Source organism: Pelecanus crispus, chromosome 6 (genome assembly GCF_030463565.1).
Source record: "Pelecanus crispus isolate bPelCri1 chromosome 6, bPelCri1.pri, whole genome shotgun sequence".
NCBI lineage: Eukaryota > Metazoa > Chordata > Aves > Pelecaniformes > Pelecanidae > Pelecanus > Pelecanus crispus.
Genome location: NC_134648.1, coordinates 3,684,987 through 3,712,358, shown reverse-complemented (window position 1 = coordinate 3,712,358; position 27,372 = coordinate 3,684,987). Strand labels below are relative to the sequence as shown.

Below are 27,372 nucleotides of genomic sequence, written 5' to 3'. Positions count from 1 at the left end.
AGGCTTCATATACGTCTCAGTGCTGCAAGTATCATACAGGAGGAAGAAGGACAACTAGATAAGATTTTTTTCATGTTACCGTGTATAGTAGTTTTCAGGGTTTGGGGTTTATTTTGTTGTTTTGCTGTAGATATGTAGCAGTAAATCAACACAGAAATGAGAATGCTTTCTGACTAGGAATCCAGGAGGCAATTCAAATTCCTCCGCACATTGCTAATGCCTAAACTTCAATGTCATAGATGGAAAAAATTGCCTTTATTTCCCTCTGAGGATCTACCCTTGTGTAAAAGAACAGAAGTTTGCTATTTATACTCGTCATACCTTTGAGGTGTGACTACTATTAAGATAATGGGCACAGTTTTGCTGCATGGTCTGAATACACACCCAAATCTTCATTTAATCAGTCATATGCATGCAACTATTTGGAAACAGAATTTGTCTAAAGATTTATTCAGCTAGCAATTTGTAGTTGCACCCAGGGATAAAAAACCCCAGAATCTGATTCCTTCACGTATCAAAAGCAAGGCTATGGACACTGGGAAGCCCAAAATTATGCCTTTGATCACCAAAGATTTCAAAGACATTCATCAAGATAGTAGTAGGAGACTTTGTGTTATTTCTACTCAGTTGAGCCCAGTAGCAATAAGATTATATCACACTTCAATCTATTTTATAGGTTCGCACAGTAAAAACTTATGTCACTTTCTTACATGTTTTTTTAAAGTTTTCTGTACCTCTTATTCATTTGCAGAGTTATTTTCCCAGTGCATAATATCTTGCATGATTATTAAGTAGCTATTAGTATTGCATATTTTACTTTGGCATTTATGTTGCATATAAAAAGATTAAAGACCCATCAACCACTCTCTTTTCATTTAATCATTTCTAATTCACTAAATATATTCCCAGTAAATTATGCAAAGTGATGAAATGTTATTATGTTTAAAAACCATATTTATTACTAGTGGACAAGACTATAAAAAATGAACATGTAACTATTTATGTTAGACAGCTACGACACAGACAGTATCTTTGCCACACAAAACCAATCTCTGATCCCATACGATGGATTAAAGGCACAAGAGACCCACCCTGAAGAGGGCTTTTTGCATGACATGACTTTTTTTTTTAAGGGAACTTTCTCAGGGAAAATGAATATACACAGATATCTATCACAAGTTTAAGGAACTCAACTAAATATTCCCTTAAGATATGCACGTTCCCTTCCCTAACTATTTCCTGTATACCTTAAGCCTTTTTAAGTTGTAATATCATAACAGTTACAGTATTTTTCAAATGAAAACCCATGTATTCCTTTTCTAGGTGTCTGCTTGTAGCCAAAGAAAATACGAAACAGTAGATTCTACTCACAGAGTTAGAAAAATCAGAACTTAAATTAATGGAAAAAAAAAGATTTTTTCACTCCAGAAGATGATGCCTGCAGGAATTCAGACCCCACTGAGCCAGAACCAGCAATACAAGAGCTGTAGCCTGATGATCAGGCAACAAGCACTCCAAAACTATCCAAATTTTGGCAAGGAAACATTTCTGGTTTATAGTTCAGTTTTTTCCCTGCTTCCCTGCTCCCAACAGAAAGGCTCACAATGATGCCATCTTGTCCATATTTTAAAAATCTCACAAAAAAACCAGTATAGTAATCTATGGAGGATTAGGAAGGATCCTACTTAATAACTCATTGTTTATTTACTCCTACTGAGCTCTCCACAGGACACAACAGTTTTTCCTGATTAACTCTTCCACGATTTATCACCCATGTACCATCTATACCTGGGTAAAAACAATCAATCAATCCCCCTCACACACCCCTACACATAAACTACTGAAAACAACTGCAGCAGCATGCAGGCAGACAGTGGATCAAGAACCAAAAGTTTATGTGAATTTTCACTTTTATACCATCCACGTGGTCTCCCTTTAACATTTAGTCATCTCCCTCAGACCAGTGACCCTTTGGTCTCGTTTTCAGTGACCTCCAGGCAGTATTTGTAATTTTGCCACATTTTTTCCCACACCCTACATCTGGCCAAACACGTAGGAGAGGGACAAGACAGGTTCACTGCCAAAGTTTCCCAAACGTTAGCAAAACCTCCCTTCGACCTGCTCATACCTGATCTTCCCACGTCTCCACCAACACTGTTTAAGCAGCTCAAGCAAGTTATCAGAGCTTTTTGCCTCTAACACCCACATCTTCTGTGTTACATGAAAATAAGCAACTCCTTTGGCTTTATTTTAAGATATCTATTTTATGAGTGCACTCCTTTCATGCAGAGGAGGAGTGATTGTAGCCTACTTGAAAGGGACTGGGAGTGAAGCAAGCATACAGTGGGATGAAGGCAATATGAATTATATTTAACATGGTTAGAACAGACGCTGTTTTATACCAGTAAAGCTTTGGCTTTTTTTTTTAAATGAGTGTATTTTTGTGTTATTAGTTTTCAAACACTTTGCGTACTGCTGGGGACACAAATCTATCGCATAGGTAAGATAAAAAACGTATCTAGTCTCACCCTTCGCAAGCAAGAGAGGACTGAATCAAGGAGAGGTCCCTCACACTGTCGATGACGAGGACTAGCCTGAAGGAAACAATGTGATAGATACTACAGCACCATCGATACAAACCCATGACAGACCACCTTTGCCATAGGCTGAAAGCAAAACAGGCAGAAGCATTCACTTCTGTTATTCAGTTGAGACCATATACAAGGGATTTAGGGGCCGGGAAGTGTGTAAGAGGAGATAATGTTTAGCAGCACAGGCCATTTACTTGGGAGAGAAGAACAGTGATTCCTGTTCTAAGAATTATCCTATAAAAAAATTCAGATGAAAACACTGGGTAAACGTGTGAATGACAGAGCTTCCTTTTTCTGTATGAAGCAAGAAAAGGAAAACAAAACACAAGTTACAGCTACAGAGACAAGTTTTTTGGAGAGTAAGTCTGGGAGAAGAGCATAAAGATCTGAACAGACTAGATGGGAGTGGAGAGTAAGTGAGAGCACGAGACAGACAGTAGGACCCAGGAAAGGCAGCTGCTACTAGAATCCAGTAAGGCGTACGTGCCTTTGGGCCAGATGAAGCGATAAAACCACAGATATGGGAAGGGCTACAGGAAATATAGTGCTTGGTCAGAAGAACGCCAAGCACTGATGTATTAGAACTGTTACAATCATTTCTAGGAAGACCTTGTCTTCGGAGAAGGGTATAAAATAGTACTCAGGAATTAAGCTCAACTATTGACAAATTGGGAAGAAAAACATGGACACTCACCTGATTTTTTTTTTTCATTTTGTACAGCATAGCTCCTCAAATACATTTAGAGGGTTATTATCACGATTTTACAGAACATCTCAAGATAGAGAAAAGAAACCGTCAATAGCTAGGAGGATTTTAAATAAAAGATGCAAGCTATGCTGACTTTAGATGACACAGAAATACTTGATAAACAATTTACTCCATTCACATCCCAGCCCCTTATGCTCACATTGTTTCTTCTTTGGCTTAAGAGGACTGCCACCTACTGAGTTACCCTCACCTTTATACATTACTAGGAAAGAGATTAACATTACCTTCAAATCATGAGAATTTTGATTACAGCTTTTACTTTTCCTCATTTATATGTAAAGACACAAAAAAGGTATCTAAACTTGTAAGGTTTAGAGTGTTGAATGTCATTTTTCTTTGCCGCAGAAGTTGGTTTGGTATTAAATTGGAAATTCTTGCTAGTAACTGGTTCAAAACTATAAGGTTCCTAGGTTGTGATGAGGGCACGTTAGAGATTAGCACAGAGACAGCCAGCAAATTAATAATATTATATCTGAAAGAAGCTGGATATCCAAAATCTCACCAGTTATACTGAAAAATTCAGGTAATGCAGACAGTGTGAAAACTGGAGTGTTCTACCTTAGTGAGCCCTTTCCTCTGTGCCACTGAGGCAATAAAAACAACCAGCAAACAAGCCCAGAGAACGCTGTCTGCAATAAACTGCTGTTACTCAACCGCACTCACAGAACAGTGTTTATAGCCACTTGAGATACTTCGTCTCTCATTTGGAATTAGAACAAAATAGATGAGTCAGATATGAAACACAGCTAAGAAATCAATGATGACTGCTTTTATTCATCCTAAAATATGGCACTGACTGAGGCAAGGCAACTGCCATGGAGTCAGTTAGTACTTACAGCTTTTACTAGAACAATGTACTTTTAATTACTCCGTACATTCTGCAGTACTGTGATAGTTCTGCCACAGGTTTTATCAAGAAATGGCCCTCAGGTCTAAATGGAATTTCTGATCGGCTTCCGAGAGGCAGGTTATCACAGGATTACGCGCACGCCTTGTCCCAACCCGAAAAGAGACAACATGAGTAAGTGTCTGCACTCATCCTCTGATTATCAGAGCTTTCCTGCAGTTCTACTCCACAAAAAGAGCTGGTGGTGTCCATTAGTTGCTTTCAGTCTGAAGTGCTTTGAAGATGGGATCTTATCTGGGAGATACCATAGTGATTGATTATTGTCGCTAAGGAGTGCGAGCGAAACACGGAACAGACTCATACATCTGCATTAATCTATAATCTAAAAACATATTTCCATATATACTAGAGTAGAAAAGTATTCAAAAATGTTTACACAATATTATTAGAGTTCAAGATAAATGACACTGCTTAGAAAGTGCAGCCTCTGAAATAAAATACAGTAAAATGCTTCCTTCCCCCCTCTCTCCTACTGCCCTAACATGTCCTTTCTTAAGTTTTTATATTCAGGCAGAAATAACAGTGGACTGAAATGCGGCTGAATACAAATTAAACATTACAGATTATTTTCCCCTTAAATTCTGTACCCAAAGAATGCCATCTAGTGACCATCGACCGAACACAAGAACTGGTATCAATAATGCATCTCACTTCAATGGTTAAGATAACATCTTACACATTAACTATGATGCGCATGTTCATTTCGTTACTCTATTTTTTGTGTGTGCGTGGATGAGAAACAGAAAGGATAAGTTCTTAACCAGAGTATTTTTATTCAAGGACATCTGACATCCCTCGGCAAATTTGTCACTTCCTCCGTGCTTCAACTACTCCATCCAGAAGGTGGCTTCTGTCTTACTGAACATTTTTAGGATAATTGTCTCTGTATGCCTCTACAAACGGCTAAACACTGAGGCTCTTATGGTTTCCCAGCATTTTCTAGACAGGAAAGATCCCATTTTCTCTTGCTACCCAGCTTTTTTTTTCCTTAAGAAGAAATAATGACATTACTTCCATATCAGTTAAAAAAAAAATTAAAATACAGCACTTTCTTTATCTAAGCTATTTTGTGTTGTGACAATATCTCTTATGCAGCACATTCCATTATAAAAGACAGGTGATATGACGTCTTGCCTCGCAACGCAGTTGAATACAAACCGTATTTTACCAAGATCTGAACGGCAAGACTTTTCAACAAGCCCTCAGACCACGTAATAAATATTATAAAATGTTTTGCTCTCCCAGAACAAGAATTAGTCTCACATACTAAGCTGAAAGAGACATATTAGCATCCCAGTCACTTATTGTCTGATAAGGGCATATTTTGTGACATGTTCCTGAAGACTGCAATATTTCCACGGTTTGACACTTCCCTTGCTAATCTTTACTTCGCTCCTTTAGAAGATTGGGAGTGTGCCCTGCTGCATGGCTAATGCTTAGAATAGTATCATAAAGTGTAATACACAAAATTATGCAGCATGCTGATAAATAAAACAAGGAGTTGAGAAAAGCAGAATAGCGTCATCTGAATAATATTACTAGATGTTTCCTATTTCAAAAATATTCCTATTTTTTGCCATTGCTTTTCTACTGATTTTGGATAACAGATTTGGCTTTTGATCAACAGGCTAATTCTCACAATATGCTTTTTCAGATTAATTTTGCCTTTACTTGAGAAAAAGTAATCTTTTGATGGCAGGTAACAGATGAGCAACTGCTGCCATTACCTTCAGTAGCACTCGGAATACAGGCTGGGCTACTATGATGCTACTCACAAGCTTTGTAAGCCATAAATGTAGAATTGAGTCACACTCAGTTGATCACAGCAAAACCTAACCTCATTAGGGACGTCTCATTAGAAAACTTGAGTAAGGTCATGTTCTGTATATAGTTTGATAGCAAAGACAAACTCTTTAAAAGCCCTCACACTCTCAACGAAATTGCCTATTACGAAATCTAAGCAAAGGCTTTTGCACATTATCAGGTGGAAAACTGCAAGCTGTGCCAATTTATTATTAATAAGTACCATTAAAAACTCTGCATTAAAGTTAGATAGATCCACCAGAACATGTACAGGCAAAACATAATACCAGATAGATTTAAGGAATAATGTTGTTACCATTCTTTTTCATTACCAGGTAGTGGATTAAGATAAACCCCTCACATAAAATACAACTATCTACACAGGGATTTACCTTCCTCCTCCTAGATACATTACAAACCACCAGAAAAAATATGTACCAAAGACTTCTGCATTCATTCATTTTGCTAGTATCTCTCCATTCATAGAAATTCACAATACTGTGGGTTTACTACTTTGTAAGCTACTCAATAGAGCAAACCAAACACAAACACAGCTGCGGTACTCTCTGGGTACCAGTTGTAAGGGGTGATACGAGAGGACTCAGAGAAAGAAGCACCTCCTTGTGCCTACGTTTTTGGAATAAGGCAGCACACTGGTGACCTTATCAGAAGCCCAAAGGGAATTTAAACAAGGGGCACAGAAGAGATATACACACACAGCATCCAGAAGTTAAACTGGAGAATTAAATTCAAGCTTTGATTGTTATCTTTTTAAAATTCTGCTACTGTAGGTAAGAGTAATTGATTTTCCGTAAGGAAAAGATGCAATCAGCAAGTTAAGAATGTAGGAAGGCTTTTGAATATTGATATTCCAGATACCAGAAGAGTCAGATTTATTGAGAAATACGTTGCTAAACAGATGCTTGAGATTTTAATATACTAATGAAGTTAGCTGATTTGTGTAATACAAGATTTGAACTTCAAGAAGCCTTGACTTAAATGCTCATCAAATGCATATAATAACAATTCAAAATATGTTCTTGTTTCTGAGATGCCGAAAAACCCACGGAGGAGGTACTTTAATGAGCACTAGGTCATATATTATGCACTTTGAAATGGTAGCTGAAAGTCAAATCATAAATCTGCCACTTAGTGACAGGTTGCATCATCCAGAGCCTGCGCCATAAAAGATTTTTCCAGGGTTAATCTGAAAGTTCTGGTTTTAAAACCAAAACAACCACTGTCCTCCCAACTGCTTCCCAGAACGAGATTCCAGCAAGCAGAGATAAATGGTATTTTAAGCCTACCCATTTCAGTATCCAGGTAATCTGTTTCAGCTATCTGAAACATGAGGATTAAGGGAAAATCCTTGTCAGGGGTGAATCTTATTAGAAAACACAGATCCTCTTCCCTGCGTACAAGAGGCTACTTGTCATACTCCTAGCAACTATTTTCTTTCTATTCTACCATCACCCCAGCCAAAGAATGGATGGTAGTAGCCTACTGCACATAGAAGTCTGAGACGCTAACTCATTAGTGAGTTCTGAACTGGAGCTCAGCTAGTCTGCCTTATGTAAGGGAAATATATTTCACTGAATTAACTCAAAGCAAATAATGGTAGCACAAAAAAGTAAAAAAAAAAAATATCTGTATGCGGCTTTCCATAAAAATTACTTGTCGGTCTAGTTGCCACAACTATATGAAAAACACAGGTTGCTGAGCTGGCGGTTAATCTTGCGTCATTTTTAATATATCTTGTGATTGTGCAGGGCTGGAGTAAAGGTGTGAACCAAATGAGCACTGCTGGCAGGGTCCCTCAGAGCAGTCCCCTAGAACTGTGTAAAGCATCAGGAAAGACTCCGATTACTCTACCAGAAATCAGCTTTTTGCGTGTGGCTGCCCCGTTCCCCTTGTATATTCTTACCTCGAATACGCGGAACTGACTGGAATTTCAGTGAATGCGAGTTTCCTCTGTTGCCCGCTCCAAAGCCACGTGACAGTGGCACAGAAAGGAGGAGACCTGGACACAGAGGCACTGGCAGGAGAGGAGAGTCCTCAGCTTAGTTTAGCCCAGAAAGGTGTTAGTCCCAGCATTTCCTTGACAACAATGGCAGTGGATTCAACAGGAACGCGAATTGACCTGGCCACTGAACCAGGAAAATGCCTTCCGGAGAGATATTTCTAGAGCAAAAACTCTTTATTTCCTCACATCCTATTTTCAAACTAGGATGGTGCCATCACAAGATGACAACTTGTTCTCAACTGCATTTATGTTGGCTTGAGGCCCTCACGCCGTGCCAAGGGATCCATCAACCCTTTTATCACCCTTCAGCTTTCCAGTTCATTTATCAAGTACTACAGTCCATTCCCAAATGAGAAAATATGATACATTGCTTCCTCAGGAAAAAACACGTGTGCTTTCTCACCTTGGTATAACCTATAGGTAGATCATCACTAAAAGAAGTGCGAAGACCTACAATCTCAAGTGTGATTTGAATGTTTTTTTCCCTTTTGAAACATCAGTTTTGAGCCCAAACAGATCATCACTTAAAAAAAAAAAAAATTCCACACATTCTAGAGATGTGACTATTTCCTATGTAAAAAATGAGTAAAAAGTGGCAGCAGATGAAGAGAAACTACACTTTTCCATATTCAGCTCTTGTGTACTCACAAACCTTCAACACAACAACTAGAAAAGCCAGAACACAAACATTGCTTTTTACAACAAAAAGGGTACCACGAAACAAAGAGTAAAAATATAAAGAAATATGTCTAGATGTACCTTTACAACTACATAGTATTTGTAAGAATACCTACTGGATGCTTTTTCAAGTTTGTCTCTTGTAAATAACAACTTGAAATGTATCCACGCTGTACTCAAAAACACTGGGAGAATCCCAAAAGTATTTGCGCTTAGTGACACCCTAACTAGTACTTCAATATTGTTTTCATGCAGTACAACCTAAGCAACTGGGTACTGTTTTTAAAAGAAAAGTCTTAATATGTTTTGATTCTTAGTGGATCTGATGGTAGCTTTACACTCCACCTTATTTGTTATTCTGATCAGTCTAGAGAAGGATAATCAACTATTTACTGATTCTTTACTTTTAAAAGATTCTGTAATAAATCACACCAAAGCAGCAGGAAGATTTTCACACCAGATTCACTAGTTAATATGTGACTTTAATTTTTTTTTTTAAAGATTATTTTTTATAAGTCTATTAATTTTCAAGGAATACCCAAAAAGTAGCTACTTAGACATCATAAAACAGATATGGCAGCCCTAAACTTCTGTACTGTTATGATTTAAGAACGTAGCTATGCAAGACTTCAAGACTATTGCCAATGTCCATTTCCCAAGCAACCGGAAACTAAATTAACTTCATACTGCAAAACAGCAGGTTTTGATATGTTAGAAATATGCATGAGACATGCCTACACTAGGCCTCCATTTTACAGAAAACAGGCAAGTTCAGTGTGGTTTAAAAATACCCCATATATGACAAATTTCTTACCTAATTGACCAGAACAGCTTTGCAAGAACTTTCTTAAATGTTTGGCTGGTGCTTTACAACCCATTAACTTAAGCACTTCCAACTAACTTTCAAATGTGACGTACAAGTTGCAACATCCTACAAAGTAAGTTTAGGACTTCAAGAAATTCTAAAGGCTTACTTCTGAAGAAGAATCTTTGTAATACATTTCAATCTGCCAACTCTCTCTACATGGCGAAATCTCACTGAATCCCCAAATCCAGCAACGATGGTGTATAAATGATTATAGTTCCTCTTGAAGTATTTTGTATTTTCAGAACTGAACCCTAAAACATCTATCAAAAGTAATACTTAGAAGCATCTTGTTAGAGGTGAAGCTTCTAATTAAATAATCAGTATTACCTGCACTTATTAGATAGCTAGTAAGATATACGCTAATAACCTCAACTCCTGTTTAATGAGGAAAAGAAATTCAGTAACATTAGATAGTTCTCTTCCCATACAAACAGAGGCATGACTAAGCACAAACTCGATTTCAAGATCACATAACTTTAGACCCTGTCCTGGTTTCGGCTGGGATAGAGTTCATTTTCTTCCTAGTAGCAGGCATAGTGCTGTGTTTTGGATTTAGGAGGAGAAGAATGTTGATAACACGCTGATGTTTTCACTTGTTGCCAAGTACTGCTTATGCCAGTCAAGGACTTTTCAGCTTCCCATGCTCTGCCAGGGGCACAAGAAACTGGGAGGGGGCACAGCCAGAATAGTTGATCCAAACTGCCCCAAGGGCTATTCCATACCATATGGCGTCATGGGCAGTATGGAAACTGGGGGGGGTTGGCTGGGGAGCAGCGATCGCCACTCGGGAACTGTCTGGGCATCGGTCAGCAGGTGGTGAGCAATTGCATTGGGCATCACTTGTGTTGGATATCATTATTGTTATTATCATTATTATATTGTTACTATTATCATTACTATTTTACTTTATTTCAATTATTAAACTGTTCTTATCTCAGCCCAGGAGTGTTTCTCACTCTTCCTCCTCCAATTCTCTCCCCCATCCCATCAGGGTAGGGGCAGTGAGCGAGCGGCTGCGTGGTGCTGAGCTGGGGCTGGGGCTAAACCATGACAGACCCATCAGTCATTATTTTAGGAACAATTTACATAGAGTTTTATACACAACCTAACATAAAAACAATATGTATCTATTTCACAGGTTAGTGCCACTACTAAACGTACGGTTAAATACACACACAAAACAGAAGGGAAGCCGGAGGTAGTGGTGCACCGAAATACATAGAACTAACAGCACTTGCACCCGTATCAGCTAGTTTGCTTCCAGGTGTATGTTTTTCCCTACTTATCAGTCTTATAAACACTTCCCACCCCAAGCTACTTCGAGTCATTAAGCCCTTGTGTCAAGGTCTGGGACTGTGTCTACATGTACGACTGAGCGTCTGTACTTTGTAACAATATCGCAAGATGTTTTGGGGGAGTGGGGACCTGAGGACACCCGCTCCTACGAATAGCATCTCCTACACCGCAGCACGGAAGGCATCCTCAGGAGGTGAGATACGATGCAGAGAGAAAACGAGCACCAGGCTGCTCAGCAGGAACGGCATTTTCCCACTCTGTTAGTCCACCTCATAGGCACAAACTAAAAAAGACAAAACCTGGGGACTGCCTACTTTTAATTGAAAAGCAAGAATACATGATCCTTCGGACAGTCATTGCCACCCTCCTGTTTTTCTATGGACTGTACCACTGTCCCCATTAAACAAGACATTTGCAAGAAAATAAAAATCTTCCTCTTTCATCTGTCCATCTGCTGCAGAAAAGAGGTAATACCTCACCATGTCAGCACCATACACCATGAAAATTGCATTCATTTACGATGAAAGAATTAAACCAAACGAGTAAGAATAATATAAAGATTTCAAATGTTCATAGGAAAACAAACTACACCCTTAAAACCTGTTTTCTAAAAGCGAAGCAAGAATGAGAGAAGAACAAAAAAATGTTCACCCAATTTACCTGTTTCCCTAGCTAATTAGCAATTGGGAATTTCAATTTCCTTGAAATTGCCTTGCAGTGCACACTTCAAATAAAGCATGCCCTGCCAAAACTCCTCCCAGTAACTTAGCTTTGGGTACTGCTACGTTTCTAGAAGATTTTTCACCTTTTTTTCTTATTTGAGCAAGCAAATAAAAAAAAGAAAAAAACCCATTCAGAAGAATATGTGATTTTGTGTCCTCTTACCTGTAATGCTGATGTCTGGAAGTTTGGTAACTAGTTAAAAATGGGTGAATAATTACAAAGCTTAGGTGTGTCGTGTCAGAGGTTAAGTGCCACTCCTGAGCTAGTTAAGAGGATGGAGCAAAGAAGGGGTCTCAGGTCTCTGCTGTTTTCCTGAGGAAAGAGAAAAGCTGAGGAGAAGAAATTGAAGCAAGCCGAGCTGTGTGGTGATCACAGGAACGGAGGCCCAGAGCTGCCCCAGAGCCACAGAAGCCTTGATCATTTTAAAAAACCAAATTAATCTTTATTTCACAGCCCTATACTGTTGAACAGAAAAGTCTGAAGATACAGAGTTTTAAGTGTTTGAAATTGGACTAGAGATTGAGACGTTATCACCAAAGAACTACAGCAACACTGCGCGTCCCTTTCCCAGCCAAAGGAGCTCCTTATCTCCAAACTCACTGTTTCACTTTTTAGCCAGATTTTTCCTTCTGGCTGTGAGCATTATTTTATCAGCAGCTACCAGCCTACATCTAGGATCATAACAGTACTTACCAGTAAACAGAAAAATGTGAAGGATTACATTTCTATTCCAATTTTGCCTTGTACCACTCCTCTGATTTGATCTAATTTTTTTTTTCCTGCAGCACTCATCAGTGCACTTTTCTCCAAATTGCCCTTCTCTTTTCGGGGGCAAGCACTTAGCAAAAATCACCATTCTTTCTACTACATTTTAAAAATCCTCTGGTTCTTAAAAATAAATAAATTCTGGAATTGTTTCTTCTTGTAGTCTTTTGTTCACTGTATGTAACTGTATCCTGTCTTTGGATGATAAAAACTTAGTAAGATAGATTTGTGATTTTTGTGGAAGTGCCTTGGACAATTCCTCTGTGTGTGTGTATATATACACACACACACACACACATATATATGCATTTCCTCTCAACCAGAGGCCTACTCAAAGTCTTCAAAGTCTTATATGACACCAAAACAAAGCATAGGTTTTATCCTGGCAAATAAAATCTATAGGGATTTAGTCAGGAATACAACTGTTTCTTCTCTTTTTTAGGAAGAATTTTTAACAAATGCTAATATAACATAAAAAAATTAGTTTTCTAACTCATCTGAGAGACAAAACATTTAGAATGGAAATAGTAGCTGCAATTCAAAGAGGGTTTTTTCTGGTTTTTTTCTTTAGAAATCTTTTATCACAGAGTTTAATTCTGATGGCAAATAAATAACATCATGAAGATTCCCTTCCTTCCTCCCGCCTCCTCATTTCGATTTGTTAAATTTGAATAGCAAAGGATTGGCTCGCATCCCTAAATTTTTGGGGTGAGCTAAATGCTTGAAGCACACAGCCATACTAAAAAGGTAGAAAGGTATCTGAAGATGACAAGCGCAGGTGGAAATGTTAATACCATAGAAATTGGCTAGGTAGGTGCTATGAATCTTTCCCCACTGCAGCTTTGCTGTCTACGTTCCATCAGGTAAACTGCACTCATACTACAACAGCATCAGGGAAAGGATTAATTGTTTTTAAGTGCCTTATAATTGCCACCGGCTTATTACGGCAAAGCAGAGGGTGCTTGCTAGCTCCTGCTCTTCGATAATCGCTGTGCTACCCGACAGCTGACTCAGGCTGCACTTCTGTGCAGTATCAGCCGATGTAGCCTGTCCTTTCCATTAATCATTGATCATTTTGCCAAGTCTGTCTGCTTACAGGACAGCCTTAAAAGCTAATAAATAACTTTTTTTTTTTTTTAAAGAGCATTATGTTTTTCTCTTTCAGTCCCAAGTGCAGCCACACAAAGCTTTGTGCTAGTACAACTGTGGAGCAGAAACAGGGAGCAGAAAAAAAAAAACCCTGTACTTGCCAAAGAAAATACCGTTGCACAAAATTTGCACACAAAAAGGATGTGATTATGCAGACAATGTTTTACAAGACGGAGATATTACTACAAACTTTTTAGTTCACTTAGCTACTGATAAAGTGATAAGTCTCTTTTACTTAGCCATGTAAAAGCATCTGTAAGCACGTCTGCACTAATTTTAACTTAATATAAAACTTTACAGAAATGTTGGGTTATTCTTCTGCTTAGGTACTTTCCAACTGACAACATCCAAAGCGCAGATGTGCTAAAAGCATGCAACCCCTTCCTTTCCCTTCCCTCCTGGAGATATACTTTGGCAGACAAACTCATGGCATGGATCATTTTTCAACATATCTTCCTACTTTCCAGTGCCAAGATTTTTTTCAAGCCCTGTCTGTTATCAACATTGCTGGTATCTGACTGGGTTGGTTTTGCCAATCCATTTTTGTTTTGACCATGCAGCGCTTTCATAGCATGTATGAACATTTCCAGCACATACTGAAACACCAATATTCTCAATCTTTCACTACGATGTGGTTGCAAAGACTTCTACTCTTCTTACCTAACTTCAGTTTGCCACCTCCTGCAGTGTATTATTGCACACAAACGTGTCCAACACAGTAGAAGTACTTAACTCATATGATCCAACACTTTAACTACTCAGCCAAAAGGTAACGTTATACCTTCTAGAGGTTTCTTGTTAACCTTTACTCCACAAACTATAATTTTTTAACTGTAAGGAATATTTAGATAAATGAGACGAGGATACATTATATTTAATTTCCTTAAACTACTACCATGTTGTACAGGGAACTCAATATCATTCCTTTTATTATTTAACTATTTTAAATGTCTCTCTGGATAACATTAGACTAGTGCTTGGTACATGTATAACATATCGATAAGCAGGAACTAAACACTCTATAGCTTCGTGTGATTTTTGTATAATTACAGTTGAACTTTTGGGTACAAAAAAGCCCGCAAACAATATGGAAGTCCTTTTTGCTTGTAAATCATCCACAAAATTATCTTGACTTTTGCAGTCATTTTTTATATTTGTGAATTGTAGCCTGAATTGAGGGTTAAGAAAGTCGCTGGGCATCTTTAACTTCAGATCAGAAAGCAGAACCAAATTTCCAAACTCAATTCCAAATACAAACATGCTTTTATAAATAATGTAGCCAAGCTCCGTTACCAATTAAAATTCAATACATTTTGTGAGTTCAGAATTAGGAGCTTTTACTCAGGTTTGCCTGTTTTACCTGAAGACAAATAACTTATTCCTCGCTTGAAAAATAAGACTATCAATATTGATGTGATGTTCTTTCACTTAGCTAAATCAACCCACTCTGGGATACTGATAGTTTGAGCAAGCACAGCCCTGGCTCACTGGAGGCATAACCTGTAAGCCACTGCCACAGAAAATCTGCTGCAACGATGCTGCCCGGTCCCTTCCGATGCTGCCCTGGAGGCACAAAACGGACAGCGGGAGGTGTCTAAGAACACGACATCTGGAGACAGAAAGCAAGAGAATGGGGGGGAAGGAGAGCGTGTGAGGCCCCTAACAGATAAACTTCTCTCTGCAAGCTCTGTGACCATACTGAAGGTCACCTGAGATACTGGTCAGGTCTGGGGCTTTCTACCTAGAGCTGATTGAGCCCAAGGTGAAATGTTAGGGAGAAAACGATCTTCATTTGAATCATAGAATAATTTGGGTCGGAAGGGACCTTTAAACGTCATCTAGTCCAAACCCCTGCCATGTGCAGGGACATCTTCAACTAGAGCAGGTTGCTCAGAGCCCCGTCCAACCTGACCTTGAATGTTGCCAGGGATGGGGCACCTACCACCTCTCTGGGCAACCAGTGCTTCACCACCCTCACTGTAAAAAATATCTTCCTTATATCTAGGCTAAATCTACCCTCTTTTAGCTTAAAATCATTACCCCTTGTCCTATCGCAACAGGCCCTACTAAAAAGTTTGTCCCCATCTTTCTTATAAGCCCCCTTTATGTACTGAAAGGCCACAATAAGGTCTCCCTGCAGCCTTCTCTTCTCCAGGCTGAACAACCCCAACTCTCTCAGCCTGTCCTCGTAGGAGAGGTGCTCCACCCCTCAGATCATTTCTGTGGCCCTCCTCTGGACCCGCCTCAATACGTCCACGTCTTTCCTGTGCTGAGGACTCCAGAGTCAGAACTGCAGGTGGGGTCTCATCAGAGTACAGTAGAGGGGCAGAGTCACTTTCCTCGACCTGCTGGCCATGCTTCTTTTGATGCAGCCCAGGATATGGTTGGCTTTCTGGGCTGCAGGTGCACATTGCCGGCTCATGTCCAGTTTTTCATCTACCAGTACCCACAAGTCCTTCTCCGCAGGGCTGCTCTCAATCCCTTCGTCCCCCAGCCTGTATTGGTACCAGGGGTTGCCCCGACCCAGGTGCAGGACCTTGCACTTGGCCTTGTTGAACGTCATGAGGTTCACACGGGCCCACTTCTCGAGCTTGTCCAGGTCCCTCTGGATGGCGTCCCATCCCTCAAGGCATGTCAACCACACCACTCAGCTTGGTGTCATCTGCAAACTTGCTGAGGGTGCACTTGATCCCACTGTCTATGTCACTGATGAAGATATTAAACAGCAACTGGTCCCAGTACAGACCCCTGAGGGACACCACTTGTCACCCATCTCCATCTGGACATCGAGCCGTTGACCACTCCCCTCTGGATGCAACCATCCAACCAATTCCTCATCCACCAAACAGTCCACCCATCAAATCCATATCTCTCCAATTAAGAGAGAAGGATGTTGTGGGGGACCGTGTCAAAGGCCTTACAGAAGTCCAGATAGATGACATCCATAGCTCTTCCCTTGTCCACTGATGTAGTCACTCCATCATAGTGTAATTTGAAGAAATTACACTTTAAAACACTCACCTCACCAGACTGGGTTAAGAGTTCACATGGCAAGATGAGACCCCAGAGTCTCCCTTTGATACCAATTCAATAATAAAATCATCAGAACTTTCTAGCAAGGGAGGTATTCCACTCACATGGTTCATACTACAGAATAAAATCGGCAAGTGGTATGTAACGTAATAACTGACTGGGCTTTTTAATGAATCACAATAACATGCTTGTTTTCATGCTGCTTCTGCTATGCTCAGGTACTATCATCAAGTAGCATATTATCAAGCCATTTTCTCACCATCAGGCATTGGCGGATATTTTAGCAAGCTGGAAAAAGCCCCTTTCCATTCGCTTTTGTTGCAAGCAGGCACGGAAGCAAAAAGCAGTGACATAATTTAAGATCAGAATATGGATTATCTAACAGCTGCTGCTATTTAGGTGTCATTTTCCTGATCACCTCCAGCATTGCCATTACTATAAGTAGATGGTCTATCATCTTCCTTAAATTAATATGAATTTGATCTCAAATAACTGGGGAGTGTTTCAAAGAGTTTTCAGCCTCTGTTGTCAAGCCTTTTATCTGAGCCATTAAAAATAAGAGGGGAAAAAACCCAAATGTGTCATTTAGTACAGGGGAATACAGACAAAAATGATGACTTATCAACACTTTCAGAATATGCATAGATCTAAGACTTGCTTTGCTTTATGTCAGCCATTTTAAGTAAATGGTTTTCAAAAGTGTTAGGTTATGCTAAATGAAATGAGTTAAATGAAATATGGCACTTTATTGAATCCTTGTATAAAGCCAGAATGATTTTAACAGAAGTTGTATTCTGATATAAATAATATTTGCACAGGTGCATTAGAGAATCCTGATTAAACAGAATTTCAGAAAAAAATTGATGTAAAATAAAAATAAAAGCTAAAACCTGTTGTTACTATAGTTCAAGATATTTATAGAAGGGGCAAAGATCAAGTAGATTTGGTCATAGGATCATAAGATATTAACAAGTACCTCTAATCAAGAAAAAAAAGAACTATTAGTACAGGGAAGAGATGTTACCATCAAAATATATATTCTTTATGAAATTTGACATGTTCCAGAATTCCAGAAGGTGAAAGCAAAGGATTTTTTCCTACTAGCAATCATTGAGATATGCCAAATTGGTCAAAACTCAAATAACTTGACCCCAGACTTTGATGGGTTGAAAAAAATGTTACATGTGTAGTTTCCACAAGAACAACTAGGAATCAAAAAATAAAGTAGTATTTCTAGATTGTTAGCACATTGCATAACAGGGCTGCTCAAATTCTGCCACAGGCTGAAGTATCCTGTCTAAAACCAGTAATTGGGCTTAAATTCCTCAGCAGGCTGTATCACTTTATAAATCATTCACTTTATACCTTTACCTTTTCCACAATTCTAAAGTAATTTATAACATTAGACATTTTTGGTATCCATATATGCTCTCAGGCTTTAAAATTTGCTTTGTGATGTTAGATGGACTGTGATTTTGAACAGAAAATGTGAATGCATCACTGGAAGTAAAAGGAAGATGCTATAATGGTAACTCCATTCTTTTTGAGAAACCCCTCAGAGTTTGCACTTTTTTATCCTGTATGGTTTGATAGACATCTTTTTGAGGAAAAAATGCAGAAAGAATCAGAAAAGGAAAAAAATCTACCCTTGCATGTCCAATTTCACACATCAACAATCCCAGTGCATTTGAAATGTTGAGTTTCCTAACATGTAAGTTTAATTTTATATTGCTGTGCAATTTATTTTTAGCCTATTTCAATGCTTTAGAGAATTGTGTTGCTCCTTTTCAGCTGATTAGAGTTATTCCTAAGTGGCTCTCAGGAAGCATGAAAGTCAGAGTGAAAGGGATGAAGTGCACGTCAGCGAGGAGCCGAGACAGTAATATATTATGAATTAAAAATTACTTATTCAGAGATAAAGATGCAGACAGGCTTACATCCTCTACAAGCTCTAGACCTAGGCTTCAATTTTCTTCCTTTTGAATTATTTTTTCATGTTTTTGCTTTATGCTGTTCTCAAAAACTGGATAAATTATGAAAATATTATCATGGAACACTTTATTTTACTCTTTTTGGAAACCAAAATCATATTATTAGCAAAGGAAAACCACTGTAATTTGAGAGAGAGAAGCTGATCGGCAACATTAGTTGGTAGAATCATAGAGTCATGGAATGCTTTGGGTGGGAAGGGACCTTTAGAGCTCACCCAGCCCAACCCCCTGCAGTGAGCAGGGACAGCTTTAACCAGAGCAGGGTGCTCAGAGCCCCGTCCAACCTGGCCTTGAACATTTCCAGGGATGGGGCCTCCACTGCCTCTCTGGGCAACCTGTGCCAGTGCCTCACCACCCTCATTGTAAAAAATTTCTTCTTTATGTCTAGTCTAAATCTATTCTTCTTTAGTTTAAAAACAGTCTTCCAAAGCATTTCTTACAAATACCACTATTATAGTGGGAAACTTCTACTGCATCTTGGTCAGAAGACCAAGACTGAAAGAACGCAAGGTCTTTCAAGGCACCCTTGCTCAGAGAGAACACACATCAGTAGGTTCTGTGGGAAGCATACGACTCCATCCTATAGCTAGCTTGCAGACAAAAACAGGTCTCAAGTTACCTCTGCTTCCAAATTAGCACAGTTACTGAGTGATGATTCATTTGGAAGTCTTTTCCCAAACTGCTGTTTATCGTTACTGAGAACACAAATGCTTTGCTCAGCAAAGCTAAAGTGCAGAAACTTACCGAGGTTCATTCTTTACATTTCCATTACTTGAGACAAAAAGTGGAGTTGACTTACATCCTCAGCTGCAGAGAGTTGTCAGAATTAGTTGAATATTACTGCACCGAGCTCCTATGTCAGCTGGGTTTTGTGGACTGGCTTGCCAGCACCTCAGACCTAATTCTTTGAATTGGCTTTTTTGTTCCAGTATAAAGTATTTTTCCCACTGTTTGACAGAAGGGAACGCAGGTTATGCAAAAATGGTTATGTAGCATATTCCTGATCTTTCTAAGCCATAAACCAGAACACAGTATCTTTGCAGATGATCCCTGTGCTGAGTTTTGTCATCTATTCACATTTTTTTTAATTACAAATTTGTACATGGGAAACATATTTTGTGGCAGAAAATCACTTATCACAAGATGAAACTTTTCAGAATCATGAGAGCCATGAGGCTTGTGCAAAATACAGAAGCAAGACAGAAAAGAGTACTTCAGAGGTCAGAGTTTCAGACAGTATCCTTTATGTCCTCTGGGCTTGATGACTTGGGGATGGGGGCTTCCAGGCTCAGCACACGACATTTCTGTTCCACACTGGGATGCAATGGGGTGCACACACGCACACACAGAGACCAAATTTCTGTGGTATGCTGTAGTGTTCATCTGCCTTACGGAGTACACCCAGTAACAACACTTCTTTGTAATACAGCTACCACGTCACTACCCTGAGATGCTTAAAAATGTAGGGGGAAAAAAAGCCAAATTTAATTTTCCAGCACCTGTCTTCCTCATGAAAGGTTAAACAGGACATGTTTGAAATTAACTATAAGCTAGGTAAGAGTATAAGCTGGGGAAATTCAGTTTTTTAGAACTTCAGGCAGCCTACATACGTTCACACAGGACAGAGTCACGGCTGCAACTTGTGCTCTGGCGTGTAACCACCCATCCTGTTTCACCGTTAGTGGGTCCCTGGCACAACTTCCACTTACACCAACGATTATTCTTCCAAACAGTACCCAGATCTATTTCAGTGGACAAAAAATGTTGGTGACTGTTCCGAAAGGCAGCATGGAGAAAGCAATCTCAATGTTGCAGGCAAGGGGAAGAAAACTTCCAGATACAGTCGGTGCCAAGCCACTTGTCTGCAGAGGCAAGAACAGCTACCAGCTACCAGCACAGATGTAGCTCCTCAATTCACAGCAAGGCAACTTCCTTTTTTGCAAGGAGGCAAATCAATTTTCTAGCAGCCTGGCTGACTAGATTGTCTGGGAAGGTGTTGTGCTACTTATAAAAAGGGATGGTGGAAATGAGGAACAAATCTGTTTTTATTGAATGCACAAGGTGTTAAAAACCAAGAATGCGGAATAAAGAAAATTCTGTACTTCAGAAATAGCTGTCTGCGGAGCAAAGTATTCATTTTATTAACAGAGTTTTGCCTTGTTTGCTAACTTCTGAAATCTAGAGGGAATGCTGGATAAGGAATGCTGCAATTTCTGCTTATAACATCTGTGTATGATTACATAGGTAAAAAAAAATGGGCAAGGGAACCGTACGATACTGGATAATCTGTCGTTATATTTTCAAGTTGCTGGAAACTCAGGAGTAAGCTATACCGGACATTTAAGTACAGGCATTTTGAGCAAGAAATCCCAGCTTAGATGCTCGGTAGTGTCTGCTCAGAACACCAGGACACTAGAGGTCAGCATGGGCGCATCTACATTAGCATTTTAGTCTGGACCAGGAATGTGATTTATAGGTGCTGCCACAGGACTGAGCAGACCTCGGAATTTGCAGACTGTATTCTTTCATGGAAAAATGAGCTCTTGAACAACTGCTAATGCTCGTTCAAGCTACATGCCCGGATTAGATCTAGTCTGAAATAAACTCCCAGGACTCGTATGGCAACTACAACTACTAATAAAGTGTACCCCAAGGCCACAGGATAGAAAAATGCACAGAGGATGCTACTGAATGAAAAACACCCCAAAGAGGGTATTAAAGATGAGCATGGAACTCAAGGAAGGGTGTACTGAGCAGGCCAAGAGTTGAAATACAGCGAGAATTACTAAAAGACATGCCAAGTCTACCTTCACTTCATTATCATTTGTAAAATCTAAGAGTTCTTCAGGCACATCAGTAGGAAGGAAGGAATAATAAATGGTAAAGACAAAATGTAATTAAAGATAACTTCTAGCTTTAAAACGAAATTAATACTTCACCTCAGTTATGAGCAATCAGCTAATCTATATCTCTGAATTCTGAAGGACATGGAGTATAAAATCAGAAGCCTAACAGAAAGAATTTTGGTAGTAAACCTCTCAAGTCGGAGTAATACCCTATGATGGAAGAAAACCAAATTGAAATATCTAAGCTTAAGTAGGAGGAAGAAAACTGTATCTTCCATTGGTGGGGCAGCTGATTTTATGGATGACAGATTCTTCTGTACCTCATTTTCCATTGGAAGGTATTAGGTAGGAATTGTTACTATTTTAAGAAGGATAATGAATTTTAAGGGATGAATAAACTGGTAAAATGAAAAGCCTTGCCTTTTTTATAGCTAGAAAAATTAAGCAAAGCTATGTCATATAGTGTATTCTCAGTGGATGCAAACTACTGCTGTCAGAGATCCAAGACGACCGGTGATTCTCTGCAGCACCAACAGCACTTAGCTAATAAATCCTGCTAAGATGTCTATTAAGCCAAGGTAGTGCCTCACATTTGCAGAGATTTCAGTTAACTTGTATTTTACACGAATCAAGTTTCCGTGCAACACTCTTCAATCTACCCAGAACATTTTACCCAAAATCATAGTATATTTTCACATAGTTAGGAATACAAAGAAATTTAAGAACAGAATTGGTTCATTGCTGAATAACACAGGCAAATTGTCAACGTAGAAAGAAGAAATATGTAACATTTGTATTCTGTGCTTGTACAGGGAAAAAGCAAGATCAATCTCATCTGAAGGAATACTCTCACTCTAAGAATAATCCCGGAGAATGTTAAAAACTGGCTACTAAGGCAACACTTTTTAAAATGAGCTGGTACGAAGTTTTTGTGTCTAAGAATTTTTTAAAAGCAGGCAGAAGAACTTAGCAGACCACTGATAATGATCTTCTTTGTCGTTATTCTCCTTTCATTAGATCTCGAAATGTCAAGGAAACTTCTTAAGACTGAAAGGCAGTGGGTCCTGTGCCAGTGCTGTTAAAGGACAAATGAGACAACCTGGATAATTAAAAGCTTATAAGCCTGGCATCGATCCTAGCAAAATAATGGAATAATTCCTACAAGTCTCAATTAATGAAGGATTAAAGAGAGGATATAGAATTAATGCCAGTCAACATGATTTTTTTTTGGAAAGCAGAACTTGCCAAGCTAGCATGATATCTTTGAAGAGATCACAGGAACCAGGTGCTGTTCTGTACTGCCTACCTCCACTGAACAGTCTGGATGGCAATGAAGTTCCCTGAAAATTGAACTTGTCTCAGAAGTGAGATTATACATCAGCAAGACATGAAACACCTGCCCTCCAGTTTTACTGGGCATGTAGTGTTTAATTGTGGTTTGTTTTTTCCAAGAACTATTTCTCTTTCTTTCATTCATGGCGTGCAGATGACAAGCTACTATTAAACACAATTATTCAAACTTAATAGCAAAGGGAAGCTGTTTGAAGAATGTTCCTAAATCTCATTTATAGGAAAGAATTGTTACTGTGGTGCTTGTGTGAAAAAGGCTGAGTTTGAGATTCATTTCCTACACGTTAAGATGATCTACTTTCTAAGCCATTATCATAAGAAGTTCTGCTGCTTTGCAAAGTCCATGATGCAAATTCTTGCAACTCACACAAGTTTGTGATGTTTCTCAGCTGATGTTCTTTCAGCGATCCCAGCAGACCTCATTTAATTTCTAATCATTTCACCATGCTTAACACATTTTTCTAAATTACTTCTGCATTTGTACTCAGAGGGAGTACTGGATGATTTTTGCTTATAAAGCTCTCCTCTTTCATTTCCATTGTTTCCTATGCAAGGGGAATGAAGCTAACTGCATAGAGCAATTCAGTGATCAGCTGCTTTCAGTCCATACCATATATTTCAATAATAATACAGCTCATCCTGTGGATTTCATGTATTTCATACTCACAGCTCCAATCCCTATCGCATTACACAGAAGCGCTGTACCCCATTTGTGCCTTCTGGGTGCAGGACATTTTTCAAGACAGCCCAGCAAAATACGTGAGTGCACAAGTTCAAAGGTATAGAAAATGTGCCCAGATGGTGCTTATTTAATTATATTTTCATCTTTTTTTGGAGTAGAAGAATGGTATATTTAAAGTCTTTAGCTATGTTGACATTATTATTCACGCTATACTACAAGCAAATAGGAAAACAATCGGAAAGACAATAGTATGCAATAGGTATAAATGAGAGTAAATGCTCTGGTGTTTTGGCAGACACATGGCATAAGTTTTCATAATTTCACGTCAGAAAACTTGTAAGATGTTTCTGTTGATACTCTTTTAACACTTCCAGCTTTGGTAATCCTTTCGCTGTTCTTGTGAAAATTTTTTTCTTAATTTCCATTTTCCTTTGAATGATCAAAGAAATTTTTTCTCGAAAACAATCTTGTCATATATTGAAGCAAGTATGTCATATACTGAAGTTACTTCCTACAGTATTTCTTGAAAAGATCTTTATGGATTTGTGACAAACAGGTTTGGTTACCTCTCTTCAAAACCACTGTATATATCTAAAGAAGTTGCAAAACTCCTTTCATATTTTACAACTTCACTTAATGACACCACCCCCCCTGAATTTTCGTCAGATTTGGAGACAAATGCGTAGCTCAAATTTAACACAGAGTTGCCATGATAGACTCAAGAAAGGTGTTAGTGATGACTGACTTCTATAGACTACATCGTTCTAACTCTTTCAATCAAGTGACTGCAAGGTTTTATTGAAGGATCTTCAGAACAGTTCACACGTGGCTCTTCACCAGCTCATGTTCCACACTGACTGCATTTATTTGTCTTCCATAATGTTTCCAACAAATGAACTCACACTAGAATTGCAACTTGTTATTCTCTTTTTACATCTAGTATTTGAGAACTGCACTGCTCCTAGATTTGCCAATTCCAACCTCAATCTTCCTCTTATTTAATATTCCTCCATCTTCAAATTCTGGTTTGTTCTTAAGCCCTTTGAAGAGCTACACGATTATTCTCTCTCTATTCTCAGAGCCTAAATCCATTCTCTCCAAATATTAGATCTGGTTTTGCCTCCTCCTCTTTTTCTCTCAAAAGGGAAATAGAAAAGGAAGCATAACCTTTTCATACAGTGTTTAGTTAGCTAGAGCAGTGTCCCTGATGCCTCATTCCCTCATTCTTCTAAAGTTTTCATATTACAAAAGCTAACTTTTTGCCTCCTCTTCTGCTCATCCCTTAAATTCTGTTTCATCTTACCACAGCTTCCACCATAACTGATGAAATGAAAATAATTATAAAATCTTATAAATATTTCCAAATCCTTACTACTATGGAACTATTATCTTGTCCAGTGCATTTTATTCCATTCTATCATGTTTATACAGTGGGTATATATAAAAAAAGAGAAGTATATCTGGGCAGTTTATAATGGCATGCATAAAAGAATAATGTTCGTGAATGAATGATACAATGCATAAATTTTAGTGTATTGTCTGTGCAATGCTAAAAGTTCTTAATCAATACATCAGAGATCCAAAACACATCAATAGTTAATTTAAAACTGCATACACTCCTGGAGAACATTAATTATATTCTCAGAGCTCATTTATAATGAGCTTTTAATTAGAGAGGATGCCCTCATATCTTAATTCTTAAAAGCAGAGAAATTATGAGAGGGTAGGTAATTCTTAAAATAACATGCTTCAATGTACATTTCTTTTTCTTTTATTACAGCAGAACTATAAAGACTCCTTGCTTAAAGTCACTTGTGATTCACTTACTTATGGCAGCACAAGTGTATGTTAAAGGAGGATTCTATTTCCTTTGTCACCAGTAAGGATGTATATGGGACACCCCACTAACGGATGTTGCCTCTAAAATTTAGTAAAAGGTCAAGAGAGGGAACTGTATTGCTATGAACCAGAGCATAAATCCATTGTATGACTACCTCACATTGGGATATGACTGACCAGTTCTTCTTCCATTATTGAATTGTCTAATTAGCCATTCTCCCATACTGTAAGAAAATAAAATGCAGCATAAGGCATGACGAAATGTCTGCATACAGTTCTGTGTAAACAGTTTCACAGTACTTCACAGCATAGTCCCTCATGAGAAAGACCGTTTGCTTGGACAGCATCCAGTAAAATCTGATCAATAAACCCACCTTTATTTTTTAATTCGCAGCTCAGCTTTATTTAATTCTCCACTCTCTAGTATTGCACAAACGCACTGCTGTGTAACCCATTACCGTCTAGGCTGCCTCTCTGTTTGGACAGACACATCGCATTTGTCGTTGTTAGGATTCAACAGGAACTTGATCTGATTACCTGGTTTGCTTTCATTTGGTTTACACTGAACTTCTTCAACGCATTCTGCAGGAAACCATCCAATATGTCCCCGGGTGCTGCCTTCCCAGAATCCGCCTTCACCAATGCTTAAAACTAAATACAGAGAGACATAGGAAGCGTTAGACTTTTTTCTCTTCTCATGTAAATATCAAGATTAGTTACATAACACGCTCAGTAATAATTGAATATCATGTTGGTAAAAGCAAACCCGGTACAATAACTCAGATGCTAGTACCCCAAAAATGGGCACAGAGTAACCTTTAAATGTGACCCTCCCTGATCAGTCTTTGGAACCTCTTCCCAAATTTATTTTTGTCACAAGTTTCCTTGGCTCTCACATAATTCTCTCCATTGTCAGTTTTCTCATAGCTGCTTTTATCAAGCATAAATGCATGGTCATACTAAGATCAAAAAAAATTTGTCTTGCCTGTTCAAATTAAGCTGAAGTGCTGAGCCCATTGTAAAACTGAACCTGCACTGAAATTGGGTTTTAATAATACATATTTTGATATCTCACATGTTTTCTACTTCCTAAGGAAACATGCTATTTTATTTAGTGGGTAGCTCCAGAGATTTGTAATGTAGGTCGAGTAACATGATTTAACGGTTTGAGTACACAGCAAACACTTGAAAATCCCATAGGTGAGATACACAATGCAGATGCCTTTTGAAATATTTCAATGATTTTTCTCGGTAGAAGGTGGCGACAATAGGGAGGAGAATAATTTACCAATAGAAGAAAAACCTTTATCCTGTAGTTCTAATTATCTTGATATTAACCTTAGGACTCAACAAGGATTGTGACAAAAGTCTGCAGAACAACAATGTAATAGTAAGCAATTTGAGACGGATTATAGCAATGAAAGGATCCTAAATACTTGCTAAGTATTACGTTTAAATGAATTTTACAGAAGTTCCTACAAATCACTGTATGTTTAGTATGTATTAAAAACCCATAAACGTACTATTAAAAACAGACTATACATTAATATTGGAACAAAGGTGATATTATAGATTAACAAAAACACGGTTAGCTCTTCTAAATAGGTTGATTGGGAAAGTAGCTCAGTCATACAACACAGGTCCTCAGAGAACATCTGTACAAAACACAGTGTTCAGTGGAGAGGTCCCTGAGCTACCAAAAATAAGCCCGTGGAAGTCGAAGCAGCACAGCTCCATTAGCTGCGTGCTAGCTAAGCCAGCCAAGCTAACTGGCCCTGCTGAAAATCAAGGCTAATTAGCCCAAGCACATCGCTTTGCTAATGTATGCATATGGTTTTCAAGACCTGCAATAATATCTCTGCAGGGCATTTCAGTATGGTAGGCATATTAACTTGCTCGGAGCTACTTTGATGATCTCCAACACGAGCACTCTTTGCGCTATTAAAACATATCTTATCAGGCTTTACAATCGTAGCCCCTGAGCCTGACTGCAATTGAATTCTGTATCAGTGGAACTGCTGTGACTCAATGGCATTGAATTTGAACTTGATTTGCACTA

General features: G+C 38.7%; 1 protein-coding gene across 7 annotated transcripts in view; it reads right to left on the bottom strand.

Annotated features, from left to right (window-relative positions):
• The window catches only part of SHANK2 (SH3 and multiple ankyrin repeat domains 2), a 319,997-nt gene that overhangs the window by 185,561 nt on the left and 107,064 nt on the right, over positions 1-27,372 (bottom strand). For all 7 annotated transcript variants that reach the window (XM_075713335.1, XM_075713336.1, XM_075713337.1 and 4 more), the window contains one exon: positions 25,851-25,964. In XM_075713335.1, coding sequence (XP_075569450.1) covers positions 25,851-25,964 — 114 coding nt within the window. The remainder of the gene's footprint in view (positions 1-25,850; positions 25,965-27,372) is intronic.